This window comes from Globicephala melas, chromosome 5 (assembly GCF_963455315.2).
Source record: "Globicephala melas chromosome 5, mGloMel1.2, whole genome shotgun sequence".
In the NCBI taxonomy this organism is placed as follows: domain Eukaryota; kingdom Metazoa; phylum Chordata; class Mammalia; order Artiodactyla; family Delphinidae; genus Globicephala; species Globicephala melas.
In genome coordinates, this window is record NC_083318.1 from 126039472 (window position 1) to 126065884 (window position 26413).

The following is a 26413-nucleotide window of genomic DNA, read 5'->3' on the forward strand; positions in this document are numbered from 1 at the left end:
TCAGGTTGGTCCCTCTACCTATCTAGTTTATTTGCCCAGATAATTCCTCATCAGCCTTTAATTGCCAACTCAGTTGACACCTCCTTTTTAAAAAATTTTTAGTGGCGTATAGTTGCTTTACAATGTTGTGTCGATTTCTACTGTACAGCAAAGTGAATCAGCTATACGTATATATATATCCCCTCTTTTTTGGACTGCCTTCCCATTTGGGTCACCACAGAGCACTGAGTAGAGAGAGTTCCCTGTGCTATACAGTAGGTTCTCATTAGTTATCTATTTTATACACAGTATCAATAGCGTATATATGTCAATCCCAATCTCTCAATTCATCCCACCCCCCCTTTCCCCTTGGTATCCATACCTTTGATCTCTACGTCTGTGTCTCTATTTCTGCTTTGTAAATAAGATGGTCTATACCAATTTCGTATATTAACGCACATATGTGGAAAATGAAAACGCTGGTATACACCATCTTATTTACAAAGCAGAAATAGAGACCTCCTTTTAGGTCAGATGCACACCTACCTATTCCCAAAGTATTCTTTGTATTTGTCTGTCTCCTTCCCAGGATGTGACCAGGCAGTATTTTCCTTGAACCCTTAGGGCATATTACAACACTGGAACATAGTAGGTGCATAATTAAAGTATGTTAAATTAAGGAATAAATGAATGGTTTCTCCGAGTCATTCTATGTTTATTTTAAAAACACAGTATCTGTGCTCCAAACCAACTTCTCATACAAACTATTTCAATATGTCACCTCATCCCCCGAGACACTGACGATTATGGCCAAAGTCACATAAGTATGTAGTGGCAGGGCAACAATTAAAATTAAATTATTTTGATACCCATCAGAAAAGGCTCCTGCTTTTTCCCAAACAGTTAACTCTTGGACAAGATCCGAGTATAATATGCTCTAGGATATTGATAGAATTAGGTCGTTAAAGAGTAAAAATGCTTACTGCATTTTCTTTTTTTTACTGAAGTATAGTTGATTTACAATGTTTCAGGTGTATAGCAAAGTGATTCATTTTATATGCATACATATATATATATATCTTTTTCAGATTCTTTTCCATTATAGGTTATTACAAGATACTGAACATAGTTCCCTGTGCTATACAGTAGGTCTGTATTGTTTATCTATTTTATATATTAGTAGTGTGTATATGTGAATCCTAAAATTTATCCCTCCCCCTTGCTTCCCCTTTCCCATTTTACTGCATTTTAATACCAACATTCCATTTAACATAAAACTAAGACCATCTGGAAGTAAAATCATTGTAGTGGATCCTAAATCTTAAAAGACTCTTAAGGAGAGGGGTGATATAATCAGATCTGTGCAGTCAGCCCCATGTCACACTTACAAGTAAAAGATCTTTTCAACATGCTGTCTATTAGCTACAGGACTAAACGGTGGTTAATGCTGTTCACGCAGGGCAGAGACCAGCAAACTTCTCATAGGGCTCTGCTGGCTTCATTCCATTTTAATTCTGATGGAAAATGTGAGCACATTAGTTTTAGATTCAATATAGGTTTCTGTCGGGTAAACTTTTTGGCCGACTAGATTTTCTGAACCTAGTCCTTTTCACTTGGAACAAATGTGCTATTCCAGAAGATGCCAACACATCATGTGTTACTGATGCATAACAAGATTACGAGGAAAAATGAAAACATTTAAAATGCAAAACATACCCGGGGAAAAAATTACACAGTAAAGTGACCTGGGAAATGCCCTCAGACATTTTCTAACATTATTTGGAGAATATTTTCAGGATTTAGGAGTACACCTAGGTCCTATTAAAACTGCAAAATGTTTTAAGTTTAGGGAACAAAACGGCATACAAAATAAAGCATCATTTTATAATTTATAGTGAATAAAAACCCCTTACGTTTGAAACTTCCAAAGTTCTATTAAGTCTTTAAACAACTCATATTTAATTATAAGAAACTACAAACTAATATATACTTCTGAAACGTATGGATTAAATCATATAGCTAGAAGTGGTGGCATTTTTACATTTTCCTAAACTAAAATTCCTTAACCAGAAAAATATGGCAGAAGACTCCACTATCTAACTAAATCACTAATCACTCCATAACTCTGCTAACGAATCTTCCATGAATTTCCAATGCCTGTGGGATAAAGTTCAAACTTACCCACGAAGCAACATAATTTAGTCCAGAGTTCTCAAACTTTAGCCGCACACCAGTATCACCTGGAGGGCTTGTTAAAACACAGTTTTCTGGACTCACTCCCTGGAGTTTTTGATTCAGTAGATCTGGGTTGGGACACAAGAATGTATATTTCCAACAGGTCCCCATGTCATGCTGATGCAGGGACCACAATTTGAAGACCACTCTCTAGTAACAATCTAGTTTGGGGGGCCATTCAGCTCCCTACACCAACTTCTGCCTCTACACACTTTCTCATCCTCTGATTTTGTGTGAACTCTCCCAATCACTTTATGTTTATAGGTTCTAGAGTTAAATGAAAGAACTCTTGCTTAACCTGTGCTCTGCGGGGCAACTGGATTTGTATGCTGCCACAACCACAGTCCAGCTGACCCTGAATCAGCTTTAGCATCACTTGTTACTCATACTCTGGTGTACAAATCTCAAGGCCCTGGGGTCATCTTCCCGTCCTGATGATGGCCATGGCCCTGAGTGGGAGAAGCACGAAACAATATTCTGGGGAAAAAATGTTTTTATTATGACTATGAGCTGCTTCTATCTGACAAGGGCTTGTCAGTGTGGGCAATTTCCCAACTACTCTACAGGAAAGGCATTTCTGCTCTAATAACAAGGAGAAAAGCAGTGGGTGCCTCTGATTCAGGAAAGAGCCTTCCTAGCCTATAGCCATGCTCTCTGTCCCCGAGACAATCTTTTAATCGGTGTAGGGAGAGTTCATGATAAAGATCCGTAGGCAAATTAACAGATTCTCACAAGGCCCAGATGCAGAATTACGAACAGCAGCTGTCCCAAGAAGGTATCTTTTCCCCTCAATTGAACAAGCAAGGTTGCAGGTGGGCTACTCTGCTACATTTTTAACAAAGGAAAAGTGATCTGATTTTAACCAGAACTAGTGGTAACTCTTAATCACAAGGAATTTTTCTCATAAACCAACTAATAACAAAGCTGCCTCACTAAAATTCTGACTTCAGAAGTAATATACTATTAGAGTTGATAGCAGAAAAAGCAAGTAACAGTCAATACAGGAGCCCGAATTCAGTATTTCATTTGTAGAGAACATTTTCTGGAATCAAAGTCTTCAATTATTAGAGGAAAGGAAAACCCATAATGCTTTCTAGCTGAAAGGGGGATAGGGGTGTGGATATGTCCTCAATTTTGTTTTGGGTCTTATCTTGTATTATATAAAATTCTACAAATATACCAAAAAAAGAGAATGCTAGGTTCTCACAACTCTTTTTTATAAAATTTTAAGGGATTTTTTTTATCATTAAGGAACAAAATATTATAGAATGGAGCCAAATGAGGACCAATCCCTTCTCCTCGCATATTCCCCACTATCCTAAATTGGCTTCTTATCTACTCCTATTAGTATTTTAGGAGCTTTATGGAAATATAATTCACATGCCATAAAATTGACCCATTTCACATGTTCACTTCAATCCTTTTTAGTTTATGTACAGAGTTTTGCAATCATATCATAATGTAATGTCAGAACATTTTCATAACCCCCCAGACAAGCCCCATAACCCTAGGAGTCACTCCCCATTCCTGCACACAGCCTCCCACCCCTGGCAACTTGGGGCTACTGACCTGCTTTCTGTCTGTATAGTTTTACCTTCCAGACTTTTCACATAAATGGAATAAGACATGTGGTCTTTGCATCTGGCTTCTTTCATGAAGCAATATTGCTTTCAAAGTTTATTCATGTTATAGCAAGTATCAGTCCTTCATTCCTTTTTATTGCCAAAGAATGTTCTATTATATAGATATACAACATTTTGTTTATCCATTCATCAGCTGGTGGACATTTGGGTTTTTTCCACTTATTGGCTATTACGAGTAACGCTGCTGTGAACATGTGTGTACAAGTGTTTTGGGGACATTAGGTTCTCATTTCTCTTGGGTAGACACCCAGGAGTGAAACTTCTGGGGCATATGGTAACTGAACGCTTAACAGTGTTAGGAACTGCCAGACTGTTTTCCAAAGTGGCTACACCATTATTTCCAGAAGTAGTGTATGAGGGTTTCAATTCCCCCACATCCTTACCAACACTGGTTATTATCTTTTTGATTGTAGCCGTCCTAGTGGTGAACTAGTATCTCGTGGTTTCGATTTGAATTTTACTGATAGCTAATGATGTTGAGCACCTTTTTGTACGATCACTGGTCACCTGTATATATTCTTTGGAGAAATGTCTGTCCAAATCCTTGCCCATTTTTAAAAGGGGTTATCTTTTTATTATTGATTTTTAAGAGTTCTTTATATAACTGGATTCAAGTCCATTATCGGATATATGATTTGCAAATGTATTCTCCCATTCTGTGGGCTCTTTTTTCACTTTCTTGATGATGTATTTTTATTTGATGATCCATTTTATTATTTATTATTTTGTCGCTTGTGCTTTTGGCATCGTATCTAAGAAACTATTGCTTAACATTATGAATATTTCTATATAATTACTATTTAGATGTAAAAATCGTGTATGAATTTTCATATGGTAGAAACAACTTAGGTTCCAACTAACAGTGGTTAAGGGTTCCCATTTCTCCACATCCTTGCCGAGACTTGATAACCTCAGAGTAATTTTGCCTATTTCTTGACTATAACTTGGTAGCTCATATTACTTTAACTTGCATTTCTCTATTTATTTAGTTTCTTTTCCTATATTTCCATCTTCTCTGTTAATGGCCTGTTCATGTATTCTGACATTTTGTATTTTTCTCATTATTGAAGACATTCTTTATATATAATTGATATTAAATATTTCTCAGTTACATGTCTTGTAACATGCTTTACAAGCATGTGAGCTATCCTTTTGCTTGTTTGTTATTTGCTTTGTTGAACTATTATTAATTTTACTGTTAAGAAATTCTAAAATCATTTCTTTATGATCTGTGGTTTTTGCAACTTTTTTTTAACTTTAAGCTATACAAACATTCTACTCGAAGAGATGTGGTAATGTATAGCTACTAATGGAAGGGACACAAGAACCGAGCTGTCTTGATTTGAATCTAGATTTTACCGTGTACTACTTTGTAATCTGAAACAAATTATTTAACTTCTCTGAGCCTGCTTCCTCATTTATAGGATAGGGGGAACAAAAGCACCTATCTCATGCTGTGTGGCATTTAAATGAGTTAGTAAACTGTTTAGAACAATACATGGAACATTAGCTATTATTATTTTCTTCTAAACACTTTCACTTTTTGAATTTTACCTTTAGCTTTCTGATATACTTGGAGATGATTTTATACATGGTATGAAGTGAGGTTTTCAAACAGTCCACTTTTCCCCACTGATCTCCAATGTCCCCTCTGACACATTACTTCCTTATATATATGATTCTCTACCATGTTCCATATAAGTCTATAGCTACCCTAGGCCATACCACACTATTTTCATTACTATAGCTATTAAACTGTAAAACCATAGTAAGTTTTTATATCTAGAAGAGCAAGTATACCTAACTTGCTCTGTGCTGAACATCTACAAATGCAGGCATTTACAAGTGAAAGGATAACAACGCTGACATTTGTATCCTTGGATCTGTGAATTATAAAATCACAAACAAAATACGTCAGTTATTGTCTATTCGATGACTAGTATTTCATGTAACTATAAGAATGCTACTTTCTTTTTAACCCCTAGACCATTTTGATTATTTTGTAAATAATAAGGTAATGATTCACTGAAAGCCACAGGAATAATAAACAAAAAGTCTAGACTAAGAAGTAAAACATTATAGAACTTTTTTGGGGGGGATGGGTAATTTTGCTCATTTATCTCGTAGGTACAAATAGGGGATATGAAATCCTCAGCAGAAATTTCAAACTCCTTAAAAAGCAAATACAAAACTCAAAACAAAGCCCCCAAACAAAGGACCAAGTATTCTCACACTCAGTTTGCAAAATCACAGCATGGATTCACAGTTACTGAAAAAATAGTCAATGGAGAGGTAGAAAACTTAGGATAAACACCACAGAAATTTTACCTGGTAAAGACAGTTCATCAATTATTCTAAAATATTCTGCAGCAACTTCTCAAAACCGTAAAACACAACGTGTAAATTTAAAGGATCCCTGTGCAAGTGATACCCTACAATGGGAAGGAACGAAGACCTTGTAATTTTAGCATTAAGAAGTAAATCTGGAGAGGTGTGAGCACTCACTCGAGGGGTAAAGCTGCATATCACATTGCTCATTTGCAGTCATAGCTACAAGCAATCTCTTTAGATTAACATTTGCAGGAAATCAGGAAGAGGCAAAAACGGGAAGGATGCCCCATTCTTCAAGGCAAGATGTAATTTTTTCTTCCTAGAAAATAACTCAATTGTGTTCCTGATTTTGCCTTCTCCTCACCTCAGATGGTGAGGTACTGTGGCTCGGAAGAAACTGCATATACATGGCATTCCCGTGAGCACTAAATTATGACAGTCTAAATGTGGTTGAATATACAGTACTTTTTTACAAACTAGTACGTATTATAGTAAATGGGAAAATCGAAGCAAAGTTATCAGCTCTGAGCTTATTCATACACTGGAATATTTATTTCTGGTGGTGGTGGTAGTGTGTTTTTGTAATTTGTCTCTTAAATAAAATGTTCACGTGGCAAAGACTCTGGCTTTCCAAACATTCTGCCTAAATATTATAGCAATCCTCAAGTCAAATTTAAATGTAATTCTTCAAAGAACAAGAACAAAAACTCTGGAATCCCAAGTTCTGGTTCTGCCACTAGAAGTAACAGTGAGACTTTAGATAAGTCACCTAACAACTGTGTGCCCCTGTTTCCTCCCTTGTGAGAATAAGAGAACACAAGCAGATCATTAGAATTAACTGGGTCTTGCTCAAATAGGAGTGTAGGCGCCTGCAGTAATTTATTTTTACTGGGTGTACTTTAGGTTGTGCGGATGTTTGTTTATATAATGGCACCTTATTTTCTGTTGAAGAAAACCCTCCGCTGCATCATCCCACACACAAACTACTTCCGCTCTTACTTGAAAGGAAATTCCTTTTCAAGGTTCACAGTACATTAGAGACAGCTGCATTGCTGAGCTTCCTCCAGAAACTTTAAAAAACTTCAGATGTAGCCCATGCATGACACGGATCATGAAACAAGACAATCTCAAGCACTCAGACTGCCCCTTCTCTTACCCTCTTTTAACGCTATATTTTCTGGGGTTGTTGCCTGCTTACATTAAGGGGTGTGTGTGCGTGCGTGCGTGCGTGCGTGCGTGTGTGTGTGTGTGTGTGTGTGTGTGTGTGTGTTTATTTTAAATCCAGTTCCTGAGGGAATGCAGGAACTTTCTAAAGAAGTGACTATCTTGAGTGCTAATTTCCAAAGCAAGATAAGGTAAAAAGTACATTTCCATTTAATGACATTTCAACAACAGACAGTCACTACCCTATTAACTTCCAAAGAGGCAATCCTCACTTCAGACCACACATTCCCTGGGTATGTTTCCATATTGCCCTGGAACTCATTAAGTGTTTGTCTGGAAAACTCAATTCTGGACTCAGGACCAGTAAAACAAGAATACCAAACTAGGTAAGAATTCTGGCATAGAACTTTTCCAGCAGAAGCAAAGAAGCGAGTTATGACTTGGTTTATTTCAGAACAGTCACCAAAACTGCCTGTATAGCTACAAAGACAAACGACTTGCATTGGGAATAACATGTTGAATATAACTGGAGGTGGGTGCAGGGTTCAGGAGTATGGTGCTTTCTGAGGGTAGCTGATAGAGCCAAACTCTGAAAAGATTTCCAAGAGCCTACCAGGTGTCCAATGACAAGCTGGATACAGAAATTACTTAATTAATGTACCTGAGAAAGAGATGGGAAATTTGGGATTCACTTTCTTGTTTCACTCTGCAAGAAATCCTTCACTCCAGATTTGGACTGTTCCAAGTAAATGAAGACTTACGACTCCTTCTTTATCATTAGTGGCAATATTTTAATAATGCTAGGACAACTGTTTCATTAAACAACAGGTCATACTAATGTAATATTTTATGAAAGGACATCTAAACCAGATATGTGGGTAAGTTACTTTTGAAAAAAATTCTGACAATTCCTTTTAAATACCATTAATAAAATAGGTTCTTCTTTTGGTCAGAAAAAGGGGGTTAGAGCTTCTGCCTGCAGGTAAAGAATGAACTGAAATTTATTAACTCTAATCCCGTGTGTACCAAATCCCTTGGGGTAGCTTAATCAACTGCAGCTTTCTGGGCTCAGCTCCCAAAGACTTGGTTTAGTAGATTTGGGATGGGGTATAGGGAATTGCATCTTTAAAGTGACCTATGGTGACTGTGATGTAGGAAGTACATTGAACCACGCTGTGAGGAAAACTGCAGACTCCTTGTTTCTCAGATGGATCAGTGCTGATTACACACGGCTCGTCAATTGATTCCCATTCAATAGCCATTGCAGCAAACCCTCACTCAGCTCACAGGAACATCTGCATAAAATCCTCAAGTCCCTCCAGTGAAGCCAGAAAGAGGAGGAAAATCAACTGATCCTGAATTCTGGTCTCTCCTGCCACAGTGCACCAAGCTGCCACAAAGAAAACACATTGGCCAACGGCTATATTATTGTTGGCAAGCACCAAACTTTGCTCAAAACCTTTACAAATGAAACCCAGCTGCTTAAGCTCAATACCAGATGTCTTCTACAATGTGTGGCTTTGATAGATTAAATTGAGCATAAGAAAGAGATGAAATATATGAAAATCTAATTTGCAAGATGTTTGTCATTAAGTCTACTTAACCAAAAAGGACAGAAAATTTTTATATTTCTCACTATAAGAGGTTAAGTAGGGTAGATTATCAATATTCATAATAGCTATTAAAATGCATGTTATGAATAAACTGTTTAGTGTATATTTTTAAAATCCAGTCCAAAAGCAATCTCCAAAAATGCCCAAGAATGTCTTATGCCTGTAAAATCATGTGATTTAGCATGAGGGTCCTTTTCATTTAAATCCATTCCCCAATTTGAACATGTTTTCACCCAGGGCATAGGAAATTAAGTAGGAAATATTTAGTGATATTCTCCAATTTCAATAAACTGTCATAATCCTATGAAAACATACATATAAAAAACGTGTGTGGACATGTATCATATGTACAAGAAAGTATGGAAGTAAAAAGGCAATTTGTTTAGGAACCTCAATTAAGTGGCATCTACCCTTCTGTTACCATGTCACAATGAAACACTTTTTCTGTTGTTTTCCAGGTCACTGCACAGTGCTCAATAACTCAGCTGATTTCAGAGCCTAAATTAAACTCAGAGCCACTCAAATATTCCTCCAATGAACTGCTGCACATTCCCTGACTTAAATGAGCTAATAGTTAAAGGGCAAATACAGCATATTACTCTTACATTAACCTTTTTCTTTTTTCAAAACAGAAACATGAAAAGCATAATGGAATTCAAAAGCAATAAACAATTGAGCATACTAACTCTAACCAAGACAAACATTCAGTTGAGATTTAGCTCCATAAAAGAGTGCATTATCATTTTAAGTACACACGATTACAACTGGCAGGTTATTATTTTTTCAGATTTGAAAAATATTGTCTTAAGTTTTCTTTTAGAGAAATCAAAATAAAGGTAAACATTTTAGCAAAGACTAGTTTGATCATGAATATTTCTACAAACACAGTAACAGAAAGATAACTTCATACAAAGTTTATAAAACAAACCTGGCCTCACATTTTCTGACGCTGTATACTATTGGCCTTGGCATAGTTTATAGTTAAAGGAAAACAGAAATAACCATAAAAAATGTTAAGATGCCTTATTATATTAAATTGTCTTATACTTGGCTGATATCTTATCAATGCAGTTCTCGTATCACAAAAGTTCCAAACTGATGCAAAACTGATTCCTTACCTGTAAAACTCCCATTAAAACTGTGAAGATACCAAGTCGAATATGGGGACATTATGTTCCCACATTATGACCACAGGATACTCTCAGGCAGTAAAAACCTATGCACCAAAGCCAGTTTTCTGCGGGTACTCAAGGTTTCTAAAAAGTGAATTCGATATGTACGTTCATTCTCTTCTGGACTCCAGAAGGGATCAAAAGCATAGTTTCAGACACTCAATTTCCCAGAATTTGATCAAATGAAAGATGTATACTGCTAGCCACAAACTTGTGGCCTTTTAGGGATCATAATGCAAAATTTATGAGATGTTCTTTGTGAGACATAAGGTTTGCAACTACTGTTTCAATAAAGGAGTAAAAGTTGTATGTAACAATACGACAAAACTAAAGTCTGCCAAGAGAGTACATTACTTGTTTCATGTTATTTTTTGCCACCACTTGATATCTTGAATTTCTTCAGCATCTTTTTTTTAAAGAACAACAACAACAACAAAAATCATACCCCTCCATTTACTATTAAAATAATTCTATAGAAACTACAGAAATATATTACCATAATTTTGGTAGTAACATTTCCTGGATACCAAAGTTCACGTAAAAATAAAGTATTTTTTATAATTTTTCTACACATATAGCTAATAAGTCACTTAGTAGCCAACAGGAATTCATTATAAACAAAGGAATACTAGAAGTATTCATATTGCTATTATTAATGACAGTAGCAGCTATACTAGACGTTTCTGATTATCAACCTAACCCAAAACCTCTTCTAGAAAAAACTTCCACTGCCCACTGTATCTGTTATTGTCTGGTGACCATCTTGGTATTGAGTGACTACACATCCCACCTGGGTTACATTCCATCATTGTTAGGGTCAGCAGTCAATCAAATTCTCTCTCCAGAAAGTTAAAAATAAGAAACAGTGAAACATTTATCAGTTAACTCTGGAGAGCTAAGCAAAAATGGTCTTGGAATATCAGGAAATGCAGACACTACTTTGGGTCGTGTGCAAAATAATGAGTATGTCTAAGGAGGCAGACTCCTCTATACGCCAAGTATTGTACTATGCACTGGGGATTCAGCAATAAATACAATGGACGTGGTCTTTCCTCTAAGAAGGTGAGCTTCCAGCAGGAGAGTGGCATGTATAATGATACATCATGATATGTACCATACAAGAGAAATAAAACTTACAATGAGGGATTATACGAAGGGGAGCTCATTTAATCTGGATTGCTAAGGAAAAGTTAACTCAGTGACATTTAAGCAAATGGATAAGCAGAATAGAAAAGCAAAGAACTTTCCAGGCTGTGGAAATAGCATGTGTGAAACACCTGAGGAGAGAGGAGTTTGGATCATTCTGGACAGGAAAGGCTTGATAACCGCTGAGCAGTGAGGTGAGCCAGGGCCTCGCTGATGCCAAGCCTGGAAGGCCATAGAAAGGTCTGGATTTTACAACGCAAGGAGTGTCTGCTAAAGACCTTTAAACAGAAAAAAGGGAAAAGACATCCAGAGGGAAGAAGGGAATGTCCTCTGGGCCCCACGGGGCCTGTGTTTCCTTTAGCTTTTCTTTATGTCTTCATTCGACTTCTTCCTCTACTTAAGTTTCTGTTCTTTTGCCCCCAAAAATATCAATACTAACAATGTGATTTTATACACATTATGAATTAATATGGAAGTTAACTAATTATGGAAGGAATGCAACAGAGATGACATCAAGCAAGAAATCAGTTAATCCAAAAGCCCCAGATTCTCCAGTGTTACAGGAAAAGTGCTGGGGCCCAGAAATAAGAACGAGGTTATTCTGAGCTCATAGTCACAAAATCGTAGGTAGATATTTTAATATGAATAGTTACACACACACACACACACACACACCGATTACGATGGGCAGAGTAACTGTTTTACAGATGGAAGAGAATATAATAATCAAGACCAAAAGGGTCCATCTAAACCTAAAATGTAGCATAAGAAAGCTTGATAGACAATTTAGCTGATTTTAATTGTCAGTACTTTGTCTTACTTAAAGATTTGCCCAATGTCCTGTATGAGTTCTAAAAATAAATCCACATTTGGAAAGTGAGGGGAAAAAACATATTCACAAATTTGTTCCTGGCAGTTCTAAGTCCATAGAAGAGTGGTAAAATGTTATTTCAGATTCAATTGACTCATAGACCAAAAAAAAACAAAAATAAAAACCAATGTGAATTACTCTGATCTTTCTAATACTATGATTCTTCCAGAAGCCTTCAAGTATTTGTAATTTAAAGATTAAATTATCTACGCACAGATACTGAGAGATATGTATGCTTTACATACATGGTTGCCACCACTACACATTTAAAGAGGATAACTTCTCATAACAATAGGTAAAACCAAATAATGTGAGTTTGCACTCAATAGTTACGTGAATGTCTCTTATCCAATCTACTCTGCAGAATTTAAGTTGAGAACTATAATTTAGCCACTTTCCTTCCAGGTAAATTACCACAGGTCAAATTTCTTACATCTGTGATGCTCACCACAGTGTGCAGTTACTGCCAATTAACAGCCAGAGATTAACTGTTGGAAGTGTCACATAAGAGCTGTAGTAGAAAACATTTTAAACACAGAACCACATTTATGCATTTAACAGCTGTGTCCGTCTAACAGTTCAGATTTTCACTATATTTTGCCATATGGTAACGAGGATCATTTCCACTTAAAAATATTACCAGGGCTTCCCTGGTGGTGCAGTGGTTGAGAGTCCGCCTGCCGATGCAGGGGACGCGGGTTCGTGCCCCGGTCCGGGAAGATCCCACATGCCGCGGAGCGGCTAGGCCCGTGAGCCATGGCCGCGGAGCCTGCGCGTCCGGAGCCTGCGCTCCTCAACGGGAGAGGCCACAGCAGTGAGACGCCCGTGTACCGCCAAAAAAAAAAAAATTACCAAAGGTCTTCCCTGGTGGCACAGTGGTTAAGAATCCGCCTGCCAACGCAGGGGACACAGGTTCGAGTCCTGGTCCGGGAAGATCCCACATGCCGCAGAGCAACTAAGCCTGTGCGCCGCAACTACTGAGCCTACGCTCTACTGCCCGTGAGCCACAACTACTGAGCCCGCGAGCCACAACTACCAAAGCCCGCACACCTAGAGCCTGTGCTCCGCAACAAGAGAAGCCACCGCAATGAGAAACCCGTGCACCGCAATGAAGAGTAACCCCTGCTCGCTGCAACTAGAGAAAGCCCGCACGCATCAACGAAGACCCAACACAGCCAAAAATAAATATAATAAATAAATTTTTTTTAAATTACCAAAAATTGACACCATAGAGCAATATCACCATTTTAATTTTGAAACTACAAATTCACAGCCATGTTTGTTATTCTCCTGTTACTGCATTTCCTATCTGCCTTAATTCTAGTGAAAAAACTTAACAGATTTAAAAAAAATTTTAAATTAGTGTCAACCAGATCAAACACAAATATTACAATAGGAAACCTATGGAATATGACCTGGCAATGAAGAAGCAGGATGTAAAATCTGGATTACATAAAACTGCAGGGGCCACGGAGACTGGGACCTGCTTTTGTTCATTGGGTTTAGGGATTTTCCTGTATTCCAAAAGAGCTAATTCCTACTTCCTATCTCGCCTTTTTTTCCAGGAACTCTTTGTTGATATAGAATTACTCCTAAAGAACAAACGTTGCCTGTCAATTTTTATTTTATTCTAATTGCTGTAAATAATCTATTACCTTGATTTTACAGTAGGGCAGGGTGCTGTGGAAATGTTCACATATACGTTTAACAAGAAGCTAAATAAAATCTCACCTTTTTAAATGCCAGAGCATGAGGCCCATCCATGTCAGGAAAGGCACATTGTTGCCACCAATGTGTTAGAACAACAAACAGAAAGAGTCCTTTAGCTTTTAGGTCTGTCAATCTATCACCTTTATAACCTCACTAAATTCCTTTGGCAGAAATTAAGAAGAACGGTAGCGACCAAAATGATGCCTCAATACTGTTTGCACATTGCACTGTATTCATTAGTATTGCCTGTAATTCTCCACTGTGTTTTGAGCATAAAGGGGCAAGGTGGTATCAAGAGCTCAATCTTTAAAATACTACATTCAAAGTAGAAAGGAACACTACAGATTTTCACCATCACAGGTCATATTTTCAGTTTTAGAAGAAGGCATTTCCACATTTCACGATCCCGAGTTTTAAAAAATGCATTCCTGAAGAAACCACAATGTGCCAATATAAAAAAACACAAAGTTCAAAACCTACCAAGATGTACCCTTGCTTCCCTTTTTCTAAGCCTGTGTCTTTTCAAGTAAAACACTGAAGATAAGATATAAGCAATGATAAGACTTAGGCTGATGAATCACACCACACCACACCACACCACCCCCCACCCCCGCCCACAGGCCACCCTAGCTACTCCGTTCCACGTGTGGAGCGTTCTCCTTTCCACTGATTGTGACTTTGCAGAGCTTTGTACCATGTAAAGTAGAATTGGAATACTGTACGTATTCCTTCCATTTAGAACTTTTAGGTTTCCATATACTTAAATAACTAAATATTTGTATTAGCCTGAAGCACAGACTCCCCAAATGTCTCAAGTTGTCATTTTGAAACACATTCACTTTAAATGAGTATTTAAGGTCTCAGTACATTAATCTTGGCTTTGCCATTCACTTAAGAAGTCACGACCACTTCCTTTGTCTGTGCTTCATATTCACCTATCTTTGTGATAATCATTCTCACTGAAGTACATGCAGAATTAATAATCATAAAGCATTACAGGTTGTCAATGAATATTTAACTTCAATAGTCAAAGCTGCTTAGTCTTGATTGAGCTTATAGTCCCTGTCTACAGCACATTCTGTTTTCATCCAGGCAAAATAAAAAACAAACAAACATGAAACTTATTTTTTATAAGGCTACAGGTAGAGAAATTCCTCAAAAAAAAAAAGTTAAAATTTCACTAGTGACAAAGCTGGGAATATAAATTGGGATTCAGTATGTTAATCACACTAAGATGAGCTATAGAATTCTTTTAAAATCTTGTCTCAGTTTACATTTCCAGATTGATTGTCTCCTATTCCTGCATAGATTAACATTATTACTAATGATACTAATAGCAAAACTTCAGACAATACTATGCACCAGTTACTATTCTAAATGCTTTATGTGTATTTACTCATTTAATAATCAAATCATTCCTATGGTTAGTTATTATTATGCCTATTTCACAGTTGAGAAAATCAAGGCACCTATAAGACACCTCATTTGAGTTTACACATCTAGTAAGTGGTAGAGCTAAGATTCAAACTCAGGCATTCTGGGTCTGGAGTTCATACCCTTAACCACTATGCTACAGAATCAACTGATAGACACACACAGACGCACACAGGCACTCACGTGAAAGGGCTCTGGACAGGGAGTTAAAAAGGTTACGCTTGGTAGAAGAAAGCAGGGAATGTCTCTGGGCTTCAACCTTCTCACTGGAAAAGTAAACCAACTACACAATACTATTTTAAGGTGTAATCTAATCCTACCATTTATGATTCAACGATTCAATCTGTAACATACAGCCTTTTTACTTTTGACTGACATAACTCAATAATTAATTCAGGTATTCATATGTTTCAAGGAAAATGCTAAAAGAGAATGAAAAATTACCCTTAGGAAATCAAGAAACAGCAGTAGCATAGTAGAGGAATAAGAATTTCACCTCATATATATCATGTTTGAGTTTCCTGGAACATTCTTAAGAAAGTTTCCCGGAGGTCTTTCTATCTCTTCTAGAAGGTACCAGATTATAACAATTTTTAGAAAACAAACTAGCAAACCAAGTAAATGAACTACATGTTGTTCCTTCACATCAATACACAAAACTCCTTCTGAGTTACACTTATCTATACCAGAAATTAAAAGCACTTTTCACGGAGCCAAGCCACAATACCTAAATAGTGTCATGGAATACTCTGAGATTATGAAAACATTCATCTTTAAGTGCCAATCAAAATACATGCCAGTTGGTAATACATGCTTCCAAATAAATAGTATTGCCAAATCGGTTCTATAAAATGCATTCACAGGTATATGAGGGTGAACTGTAAATGCATTTTGATCTCATACATATTCCCTTGTCACCTGGCTTAATTTTATAAAGCCGCTATTTCCTTATTTCCAACCTTGTGACTCCCTTGTTGCAAATCACTGTCACAGATAATTGTTTCCTATTCGTTATCTTTCTTCTAACTTGAAAATAGCTCACCTACTTTTATAATTACTCTTTTAGTTAAAATAATTTTTTAAAATTGCCATCCTTTAGTCAACAAGAATAATTCTCCTGGACAACATGATCACTAAGCAAGCCCCTGTTCTTAAATATGGATAAACATCTGACATATTCACAAATTACAATTATTGCCATTATAAAACTACAGATTCACTCAATGCATCCATATAAAAATGACAATGAACTTCAAAGTTAATTAGCTAATGTATAAAAAATCTAACAGTATTCAAACTAAAATGATCAAAACAAGTTTATTAGAATTTTTGTTTTCTTAAATTCTTCACATATAAACTGTCACCGTATGTTGACAATCAACTTCATACTCAAAAGTTCCAAACTAGATTGCATTTAATTCTTAATTGCTAGAGAAAACAGAAACTTTGCATCCCTTTTAAAACTATTCTAACACACTATCGAGAAAGCGTTGCCATGATACAGAAAGTAGTAAAATTACAGAGCAGTTGGAGGATGGGGGTTGGAAATGTTTAGCCACTGAACTTCTGCCCTGAACTTTCCCTTCTGTGATAAAAACCACGAAACCAGCCATTAACGGAGCCCCCTGTCAGCACTGTACTGTGGGGCACTGGTCTTCTTACCCCTCGTGTGCATAGACAGAAGAATAAGCAAGGCAATGTGAAGCTGCCAGTTTAGTTCGTCCAGCCAACCCATTGCAGCAGGAGAGTCGTCAATGTGACCCGCCTGTTTAAGCCTCCTGTTTCTTGCCTTTCCTTCTTTCAACTGAGACTCCTCTGCTGCCACTCTTGTCAGAGCTTCCGGCAAGCCTGCAGCAAGCCCTAGACAGGACCGTGAAAGACAAGCCTGTTACAAACTGGTTCTGTCACCACGGAGACTTCAACTGATCACCTCGTGGGGAGGACAACAAAGGGTGGTGAGGACCCCGAGCCAGACTGTTTTCTTAAGAAAGGAGCCTGACCCAGCTGCCCACACAAGGGCCAGCACAGGCGGGACTTTGCTCTGTACTGGCCACGCCAAAGTCCCTGCACCTCCCGGGCAGCTGTGGAGAGATTCCAGACCGACACACACCTATGCTTTGCCGACATGCAATTACTTATTTCTTCTGCTAAGGTTTTTTTTTCTCTGCTAAGGATTGTAAGTCCGTGGGAATTGTCGACAGACAAGGAGAAATAAATTTTTTTTCTTTGATAAAATGATAGAAATATTGCAACACATCCAAGTGTTATGGCATTTTCTCACATGACCTCAACATTTAAATAATGAGGCAAATGCCTTTGAATCAAATGCACAGATACAAAAAAGGGTCACTTGTAAAAAGCCATCCTTAATGAATATTTCAGTTAGGCTACTCACTTAAATTAATTAATTTGAAATGACTATAGTTTGAAGTTTCCTATATAGAAAAAAAAGAAGTACTGTGAACTGAACCAATTTTATTATGTGAATAAAACCAAGGTAAGTTATTCAATTTTTTTAGATGTTAATTATAATTGTGCCTCAATGTAAACTATGGACATTTTGTAATATTTTAATTTTCCATGAGATTCTGAGTGACCGTTTCCAGTACTAAAGAACATCTTAAAGGGCTATTTGTTTTACTCTGGGAACTATCGATAATAAAAGAACAGCAAGAAATATAAATGAATTGTCAGTGTGTGTAGAAACTACACTATCACCACAGACAGATACAAACAGAAGTACTTATTAAACCTAATCCATTTGCATGATAAAGGATTTATGAGTATGAGAGCAGAGACATAGCTCCGTGGTTATATCTAAGGTAGCATGAGAATGTGTTTACTTGAAATTTTAAGAATTATTTTCTTGGAAAAAAAATCTCTGCTCGCTTCTCCTTTTTAAGAGACACGCCTACCCCTCCACACACACACCAGCACCTCGCAGCATCACCCTCGTAGGTGGCATTCAAATCTATTCTCCAGTTTAAAGTAGTTCAACAATTGCTTTTTAGGATTTAACCAATACTACTATCAATCCAACACCCTCAACTCAGTTTCATGAGATGGAATTTAACAGAAACATAGTATTTTTAATCACATAAAAAATTTTGGAATATCCTAAGTTTAGACTACACGTTTTGCATTTCACAGAATCCATGAAACTTACTTGTCAGGAAAATATAAGTTGGGGGTGCTAAATGAGGTAGTCTTTAGCTAAGAAGGGAAACTGAGGCACGCTAAAATGAGTAAGAGTGATCAGGAACAGAGGGGCAACATACGTGAACCGCACACAAAAATCCAGCTCTACTGCTTGAATCTCTTGTTCAAACCTTCTACATTCGGCTCAGGGCCACATCACAACATGGCTCCCCTGCCAATCTGGAACCCGGCCTTGAGCTCCAGGGCGAATAGTGAACGGCTAAAATGTGGAAAGCTCTCGTTGCTCATACTTTCCCAATATGGGCATCCACAAACGGTTCACAGCATAAAGAGAGAAGAGTTTCTCTCTCCCCAGAATCCTAATTCAGGTCAAAGCAATCCACATCAGCAACTATTTCTAATTTTGTACCATGTGCTATAGCTGAAGTACACACACTCAAGAAGTTTACAACACCACAGAAAAGGTAATATATATGCAATAGAGAACTAAGTAAAAAAACATCACCTATTTTAAGATGAAGTGTCTTCAAATGGAATGAAGATAGAAAATCGGAGTAAGGGATGGATTAGATTGGGCCAAAACCTGGAGGCAGAGCTGAATGCTAAAATATGAATTGCATTTACACAGAGAGAGAGGAGATGAAAAGAGAGGAGATTATGTGAGCAAGGACTAGAGGTAGGATTAAATATTTCATTTGTGCAACAGCATGAGAAGAAAAATCTTACTGGAGCAGACAGCACCTGTTAGTAAATCGTTGGAGAGAAAGCTGGACAGAGTGGAACCAGATTGTGCCGGACTCCGAATGCAGGTTACAACGTTTAGGCTATATTATATAAATAACTAAAAGGCTTTTGAGCATGGACTGGCTTAATGAATTTTTTTTAAAAAAAAGGTTTAAGATTTCAGAATATAGGATGAGACTCTGAACCTAAACTTCCAACTATGTGAGTAGAAGTCAAAATTATTGATAGAAGTGTGAGGAGAGGTTTCCACTTAGTCAAACTTTTTGGTAATACAGATTTCTTTTCTCACTAATACTACTACGAAATTCAAGAGGTAACCCTATTAATTCCCTTTAACATATGCTGCGTGCCAACAATGAAGGAGATGTTCTATAAAATGCATAATTAGATTCCAGACAAATAGGCTCAAAAGACCTTTAAAAAAATCGTATAATGTAGATCAGAAATCTGACTTAGCAAAAAAAAAAAGAAAAAGAAAAAAAGAAAATCCAGATTTGCGTTATGATTTAGCGCACTCACCTTCAAGTCCACACCAAATGAGGCTTCAAAGAAAGCTCTGAGAGATTATTAAAAGAAAGGTCGCAATTTGAATATATACACGTGCGAGGGGCAAGAGAAAAGAAAGACTACAGATAGTACCACCAATATGAGTACGACATGCCGTTGCTATATATCATTTGTAGAATTCTTACACAGACCCACTCATTCTAGGTTTACGGAGTCCATGTTGTAAAGTAGAGAGAGACTCTGTGCTATCTGTATAATCTTGAGCAAATTACTTAAACTCTCTGGTCTATAATCTGCTCATTACCTAACTGTTAAAATTGTTATACGGATTAGACAAGTAAATGAACAAAAACTACTGAATACAGTGCCCAGAACATAGGAGGACATCAGAAAATGGTCAATTTCCTGACAACTCTCACTAATCACTCTTCTGTCCCTTGACCAAAAAACCCTTGTTAACAATAATCTTCTTTAATGTAACATTTGCCAAATTGTTCCTGTCATAAATAATGTGATCACTAAAACAAGGACACAGTTTTAAAGTTTATATTATACCCGGAAAGACAAATATTTAATAACTTTATTTTTATTTCATTTATTAAATTATCATATGATTGAAGCAGAAATATATGAAACAGTTTTAAAGTATGAGACTACCTTTTTAACAACATCGATTTGTGACTTATTTCTACACAGAACCCTCCGTATATACATACATATATGATTTTATGTATATATACAGCTTTTTAAACTGTACTTGGGGGACTGTATCTAGTGAATGGGATACAAGAACATTAAACAGTACCTGCCTTTAGGACAAAACCTACCCTGTAATGGGTGAAGACAAACATATAATCAAATAATGACAAGGCAATACAGTGACGGCCTGCTATGTTGAGGGAATGTGGAAAGTACAGCGCATAAACAAAGATTAATTCTGGCCGGGGATGGGGATTGGACTTGTGGGGAAGAGGCATTTGAACTAGCTCTTCAAAGATAAGTAGGAATTCACTGGGTGAAGAGAGGGCAAAGGAATCCCAAGCAAAGAGAACAGACAGTACAGACATTTATGAGCAAGAAAAAGAGCAATGTTTGCAGAGAACATGAGATACCGGATATGCCTGGAGAGCAGAGAAACTGGGCTAGAAAAGCAGACTGGGAGACGTTGGGAAGGAAGGGCCTTCCAGCTCTTAATTTGATTTTGGTTTTATCCTACATACATAGGAAGCAATGCCTTGGTTTCTGGAGGCGTCTGCACAGTTTCCATTGTGTGAAATGACTGCAACTACTTCTTGAAGCTGATTACATGTCAAAAGAAACTAGTAAAGTTTCTGAGATAAGGTGAAGAATATCTTCCTTTTATATAAGAAAATGCAACAATATCCTTAATAGTCTTCATGAGAAAAATAAGGTGAGTGCTATTTTCTTTAATACTTGAAGATTTCTGCTAATATTGTTTGGAACAACATTTGCTTTTAAATTAAACTTCTGTTCAAACACAGGCACATAAAAACAACTGTTATTTCCTTGTTCCTATTAGAAGCTATATGTAGCATTTTAGGTCCCTACCATCCTATAGAGTTTTGCAGTAAAACAGTTTTCAAACTTTCATACTCGTTGTGCAAAGGATAGAAAAGCGTGTTCAGAATTGTACTGGTTAATCCATTTTGTTGTTCTCATTTTCAGCTATACACTTACATAACGATATAAAAAGTTACTCCATTACCGGAGAAAAAATAAACAACAGAACTCAAGTGTAGAAAAAGCTTTATTCCTGACTTGGAGTTTACAAATGCCACAACTTCAGGCTGCTTCGGGCTGCCTCCTGCCTCCCCACCCCGTTCTGATCTGCAATCTTCCACATCACTAGTCATTAACAGCCCAAGCTCCCTTCAGCTGCACAGTGAAAGACCATCACATCATTACAAATAAACAATCCCTTCCTCCCTCCAAGGAGTGACACATTATTCTGAGCACGTCTTCTCTCTGCTTTCGTTGCTCTGCCAAGGTCTCCCGTGAGTGGGAAGGGGTAAAAAGAGAGAAAAAATATCCCACAACTTGTCTAAAGCATGTAGAGGATGATTTGTGTTCTTACTTACGGGATATGATTGTCACTGTTGATCTGCTCTCAGGCCTAGATTACATGTGATAAGGGCTGACCTTCTTTAAGTATTCACACATTATGCACTCATGGAGAGCAGGCAGGACACAAAAGTCCTTCAGATGTTCTGGACATCAATCAAGTGCACAGCATGAAGCCTGCCAAACTTTTCTTCCATTTACTCAGGGAGAGGAAGGGGGAGTCCAAGACAGACTTAATAAAGTTTAAAGCTATGCCACAGTATATTTGGGGAGACCATTGTTATTAAAAGGGTGCTATTTGAAAAAAAAATTCTCTATAGTTACCACTAGCAACAAAAAAATTCACACACAAATAAAAAGAGACAACCAGATTTCACTTCAGCTTTAAAATTTCAAAACCTTTACTTATAAACCAGGTTTCAATGACTTCAGCAGATTGATTTTTTTTGAAATAACTGTTCAATAAGGATATATATAAAAAATTAAAAATATGAATTTTTATAACAACCATCATCACAAACTTTTTGAGGCGTTTGTAAAAGTAGGAGAGTATTTGTTATGAAATACTCTGAACATATCTTAATGTGAACTAAACACCAATCAACTGCATAAACCATTTTTACCTAATACAAATATGATTATTATTAATAGGCTACAGCCCCAATATTATGAAATAGACATGATAATATCTTCTGATATACGTTTTCAATGTTGGTCTTTTATCACTGCTACTCCCCACAACTCATTAAAGGTACTTGAGACAGCTTTTGAAAGAGAACAAATAAGCCCGAACTTTATTGTCCTGAAACGCCACAACACTGTGTACTGAGAGCGCATAATTTGACCATGAGCACAATCAAACCCATTAGAGCAAGATGTTTCATGGAATTTTCTAACAGAATGATATCTCAAATCTAAGACAGTATCATTTACCTAGAGATTGCAGAGTTCTTTTTTAAAGCTCATGTCAGCCTGCGAACATAACAAGGATGTGTATAGACTGCACATAAGAAGACTAGACACAAACAGCAATTAACGGTAGAAGAGAATTAAAGGCAACTTACACAATTAAACTACCAATGAAAATTAACAGTGAATTTACCAAAACAAAACAAACTTCCAGACTGCCCCAGGACTCCTAAACCCCACACAGGCATAATTCTGTTCAGGGAATACCTGGTTTCGGTGTGATTCAACTAAAGGCTAATAAAGTCACACTTGTACACTAGTAACAGGGAACCAGGTAATACATAAAATCTGAGATTATTCTCTATGTTATTCACTATAGAGAAATCCATCCCCTGGTCAACATGATTATCTCAGACCAGAAGCTAAAACTGAATGGGAGGGTGATGTCTTGACAGGAGCTGGAAAGTAAGGAACGCAGAGATGATAAATAGGTTATTTCTAGATAGATGATAGGATGCTGCTGCTAATGATGATACATGCCACTTGGCAAGTTTACTGTCTAGGCGCTAGGCTATGTAGTTACTGTGTAGGCACTAGGCTATGCACTAACATGCACGGCCTCACTGACCCGCACTGCCTCCTGTGCAGCACGCAGGATCGCTCCCATTTACAGACGAGAACACTGAGCGTGCCTGAGTCAAGGAGGCCCGGAACTAGTTAGGTAGATAAGATCAGACACCAGTACTTCATTAGCTAGGGACCCATATGCTTCTGCTCTGCAAGAAATAACTGGGGCAGAAACAAGCCACTCAGTAGACGGAGGACTCAGAGACACTGGGGCTGATGAGATTCATTCAGGGAACATGACTGCCAAAAATGCTACAGGCTGGAGCAAAAGAGGGGTGAGATACCCTCGATCCCAAACCTGTCAATTCAGAGGAGGGGGACAACTGACAGGGACAACAGACACTCTGGGAGCCACAGCAGTGAATTCAGAGGTCAGGGGTTTCAGATCCAGTAAGAGATGCAACTTTCCCCTAGCGTGTATTAGTGGTTTATAAAAAGTATATTAATTATAATTTTAAAACATATATTGTCATTCATTTAAAGCAGTGTCTTGTATATATCTTTTTAACTTTTCCAGCAGCCCTTCAATGCAGGTATTATCAACCAGTGAAGTGACTGAGGTGAGTGAAGCGCCTCAATTCAGGGAAGAGTTGTTTCCCTTGAGTCGGCCTGTGCTTCAGCAGGTATAGTGAGGCAGCTCTGCGGACTCGGTAGAAAGAAAAAGTAGATGAGCAAAGTCACCAGAACTGTGTAACATACTCCTCTCTCCACCAGATGAGTGTGAGGTTGTTTTAACAAAAAAGCTGTTTTCTTCACACCATGAGAAGGCTGCTGAGACGATCTACTTTGCCCCACTTACAAGGAACTGTGTGAGAAAAGGGCTTTTGCTGTTTAACACTTTGGCCCCAGACTCTTCAGTATTAAAGTTATGCACCAGGTAAAATAATGAACCACAGAAGCCACTAACTTGTCTTACCTGAAGCTCTATTCCAAAGGATATTACCTTTTTATCAAATTAGTGCTAAAGCACCCCTAAGCAGAAAATAAAAACCTCTAGTACTTCTCTGCATCTCTTGCTAGCCATTATAAAAACCTGAACACAGTTTCCATTAAAAATCAATTCTTGGACTTCCCTGGTGGCGCAGTGGTTAAGAGTCTGCCTGCCAGTGCAGGGGACACGGGTTCAAGCCCTAGGCCGGGAAGATCCCACGTGCGAAGGGCAAATAAGCCTGTGCGCCACAACTACCGAGCCCACGTGCCACAACTACTGAAGCCCACACACCTAGAGCCCGTGCTCCTCAACAAGAGAAGCCACCACAATGAGAAGCCCGCACACCACATCGAAGAGTAGCCCACGCGCAGCAACGAAGACCCAACACAGCCAAAAATAAGTAATAAATAAATTTATTTTTAAAAAAATTAAAAATCAATTTGTAAAGAGGATTAATATCACTCTACTCTTATTTCGTCCTAGAGTCGATTGTGCATTAATTTCATGCAAATCCAACTTGAACTGATATTAAATAAATTGAAAATTGATTTAAGGCCCATTAAGATGACCAATCTGATTTAAACAGTCGCCAAAATTTCCACTCTGAGTCTTCCATGTATCTCATTAGCGCCTCCACCGAAGGATGTGTAAAGAAAAAAAGGGAAAGAGAGGAAGTTCAAAAGCAATAGCTGCTCTTTTAGAAACGCTTGTTTAAAAAGGATGTTCGATTTTTCATTAAAATGATATGTATATAATCAGAAATTGACAATTGAACAAGAAAATGTTTACTTCACTCTAAGGCAAAAAAAAATCCCATATAAATCATTCATCATAGTTTACCTTCTGCCTCTTCAGTAAAGAATCTTGCCTCACTCTGCATCTGTTATGTAACATTATCTCTTTGTATTGGTTTTTATATTATCTCTTTCTGGAAGTTGTTACAAATAAAAATAGCCTAAGAAAAGCAAGCTTGAAGTCTTGAATTGTACAAGAAGTTTTAGTTTAACCCCATAGTGGGCTACGAAAAAATATCAAAGAGCTGTCAGTCCTCGAGTAGATGCTTATGATGTCCTTGCGAAGTCCTCATGGTGGTTAACAAGGTCACATAAGAGGTGGCTTCCAAATATCTCACTGGGCACCCTCTCCTCCTATTCTCCCTGTTCCTCATTCTGTTCCTCAAATGCACCTTGCGTGCTCCAGCTCAGAGCTTTGTGTCTCCTCTTCCTCTGCCTAAAACACTCTTCCCTTAGATACGTACTTAGCTTCCTCCATCACTTCCTTCCAGTCTTGGCTCCATTCTCACTTCGATGAAGCCTATCCTACCACTCCTCATATCACTACAACCACCCCCATCCCCAAATCTCTACTTGTCCCTACTGGACCTCTATTCCCAACAGTCTAATGAAATTCTTCTTTCAAAGGTCAACAAATCCAATACATTTTTCTTATGCTGCCTTACTTGTTTTCCCCACTTATCACCTCTAACCACTCTAAAATAACTTACTATATTTATTGTTAACTGATTCCCTCACCCCTCTAGCATGTAAGGACCCCACGGGCCTGGTCTTTGCCCATTGTGTTCACTTGGATACTGCAAGCACTTAAAACAGTGACTATGCAGTAGGTGCTCGATAAATCTTTTTTTGCAAGTATTTCCTTTGACAAGTCTTATCTCTCTCTTCCTAAAGTACCTGACCCTTACTGCCACCTTACTCTCATCCCAATTACTTTTTCCTTATAAAGCTCTATCTGCCCTCTGCATTCTACCTGCACCATTCTAATGAAATTCTTTCAAAACTCAACAAATCCAATGAATTTTTCTTAGTCTTTATCCTTTCCATCCCTGGGCAACATGAGGCACTGCCTCTACTTCCCTTTTTAGAAGGCTCATTCATTTAAAAGTAAATTGAACAAATACAATACTTGCTAGAAGCTCTTCCTTTGGTTTTCATAATGAGGGCTTTACCCATCCAAGTTTCTTCCTCTCATGTTCATATAAACATAGATAACCATGATTCTTTCCCAATGATCTCTTCTCTCAAATGTGTTCCTTTGTAACGTCCAGGCTTTAGCTAATATCATTTCAACTACCAGACTAAATCTTTTTTCTGAACCGCCACCCAGCTATTTCCAACTACCACAGCACAACTAAGTAT

The 26413-nt window shown here is 37.6% G+C and overlaps 1 protein-coding gene across 4 annotated transcripts in view; it reads right to left on the bottom strand.

Annotated features, from left to right (window-relative positions):
• BMPR1B (bone morphogenetic protein receptor type 1B) overlaps positions 1–26413 on the bottom strand; it is a 418596-nt gene that overhangs the window by 97570 nt on the left and 294613 nt on the right. The window contains exon 1 of one of the 4 annotated variants that reach the window (XM_060299773.1): positions 18577–18623. The exons of 2 other annotated variants lie outside the window; for them this stretch is intronic. Coding sequence is in view for 1 of the 2 variants with exons in the window: in XM_060299771.1 (XP_060155754.1) it covers positions 16961–17033 (73 nt within the window). In the remaining variant the exon portion in view is untranslated. Of the gene's footprint in view, positions 1–16960; positions 17230–18576; positions 18624–26413 lie in introns of those variants that run through there. One more of the 4 variants, XM_060299771.1, reaches the window with a different exon arrangement.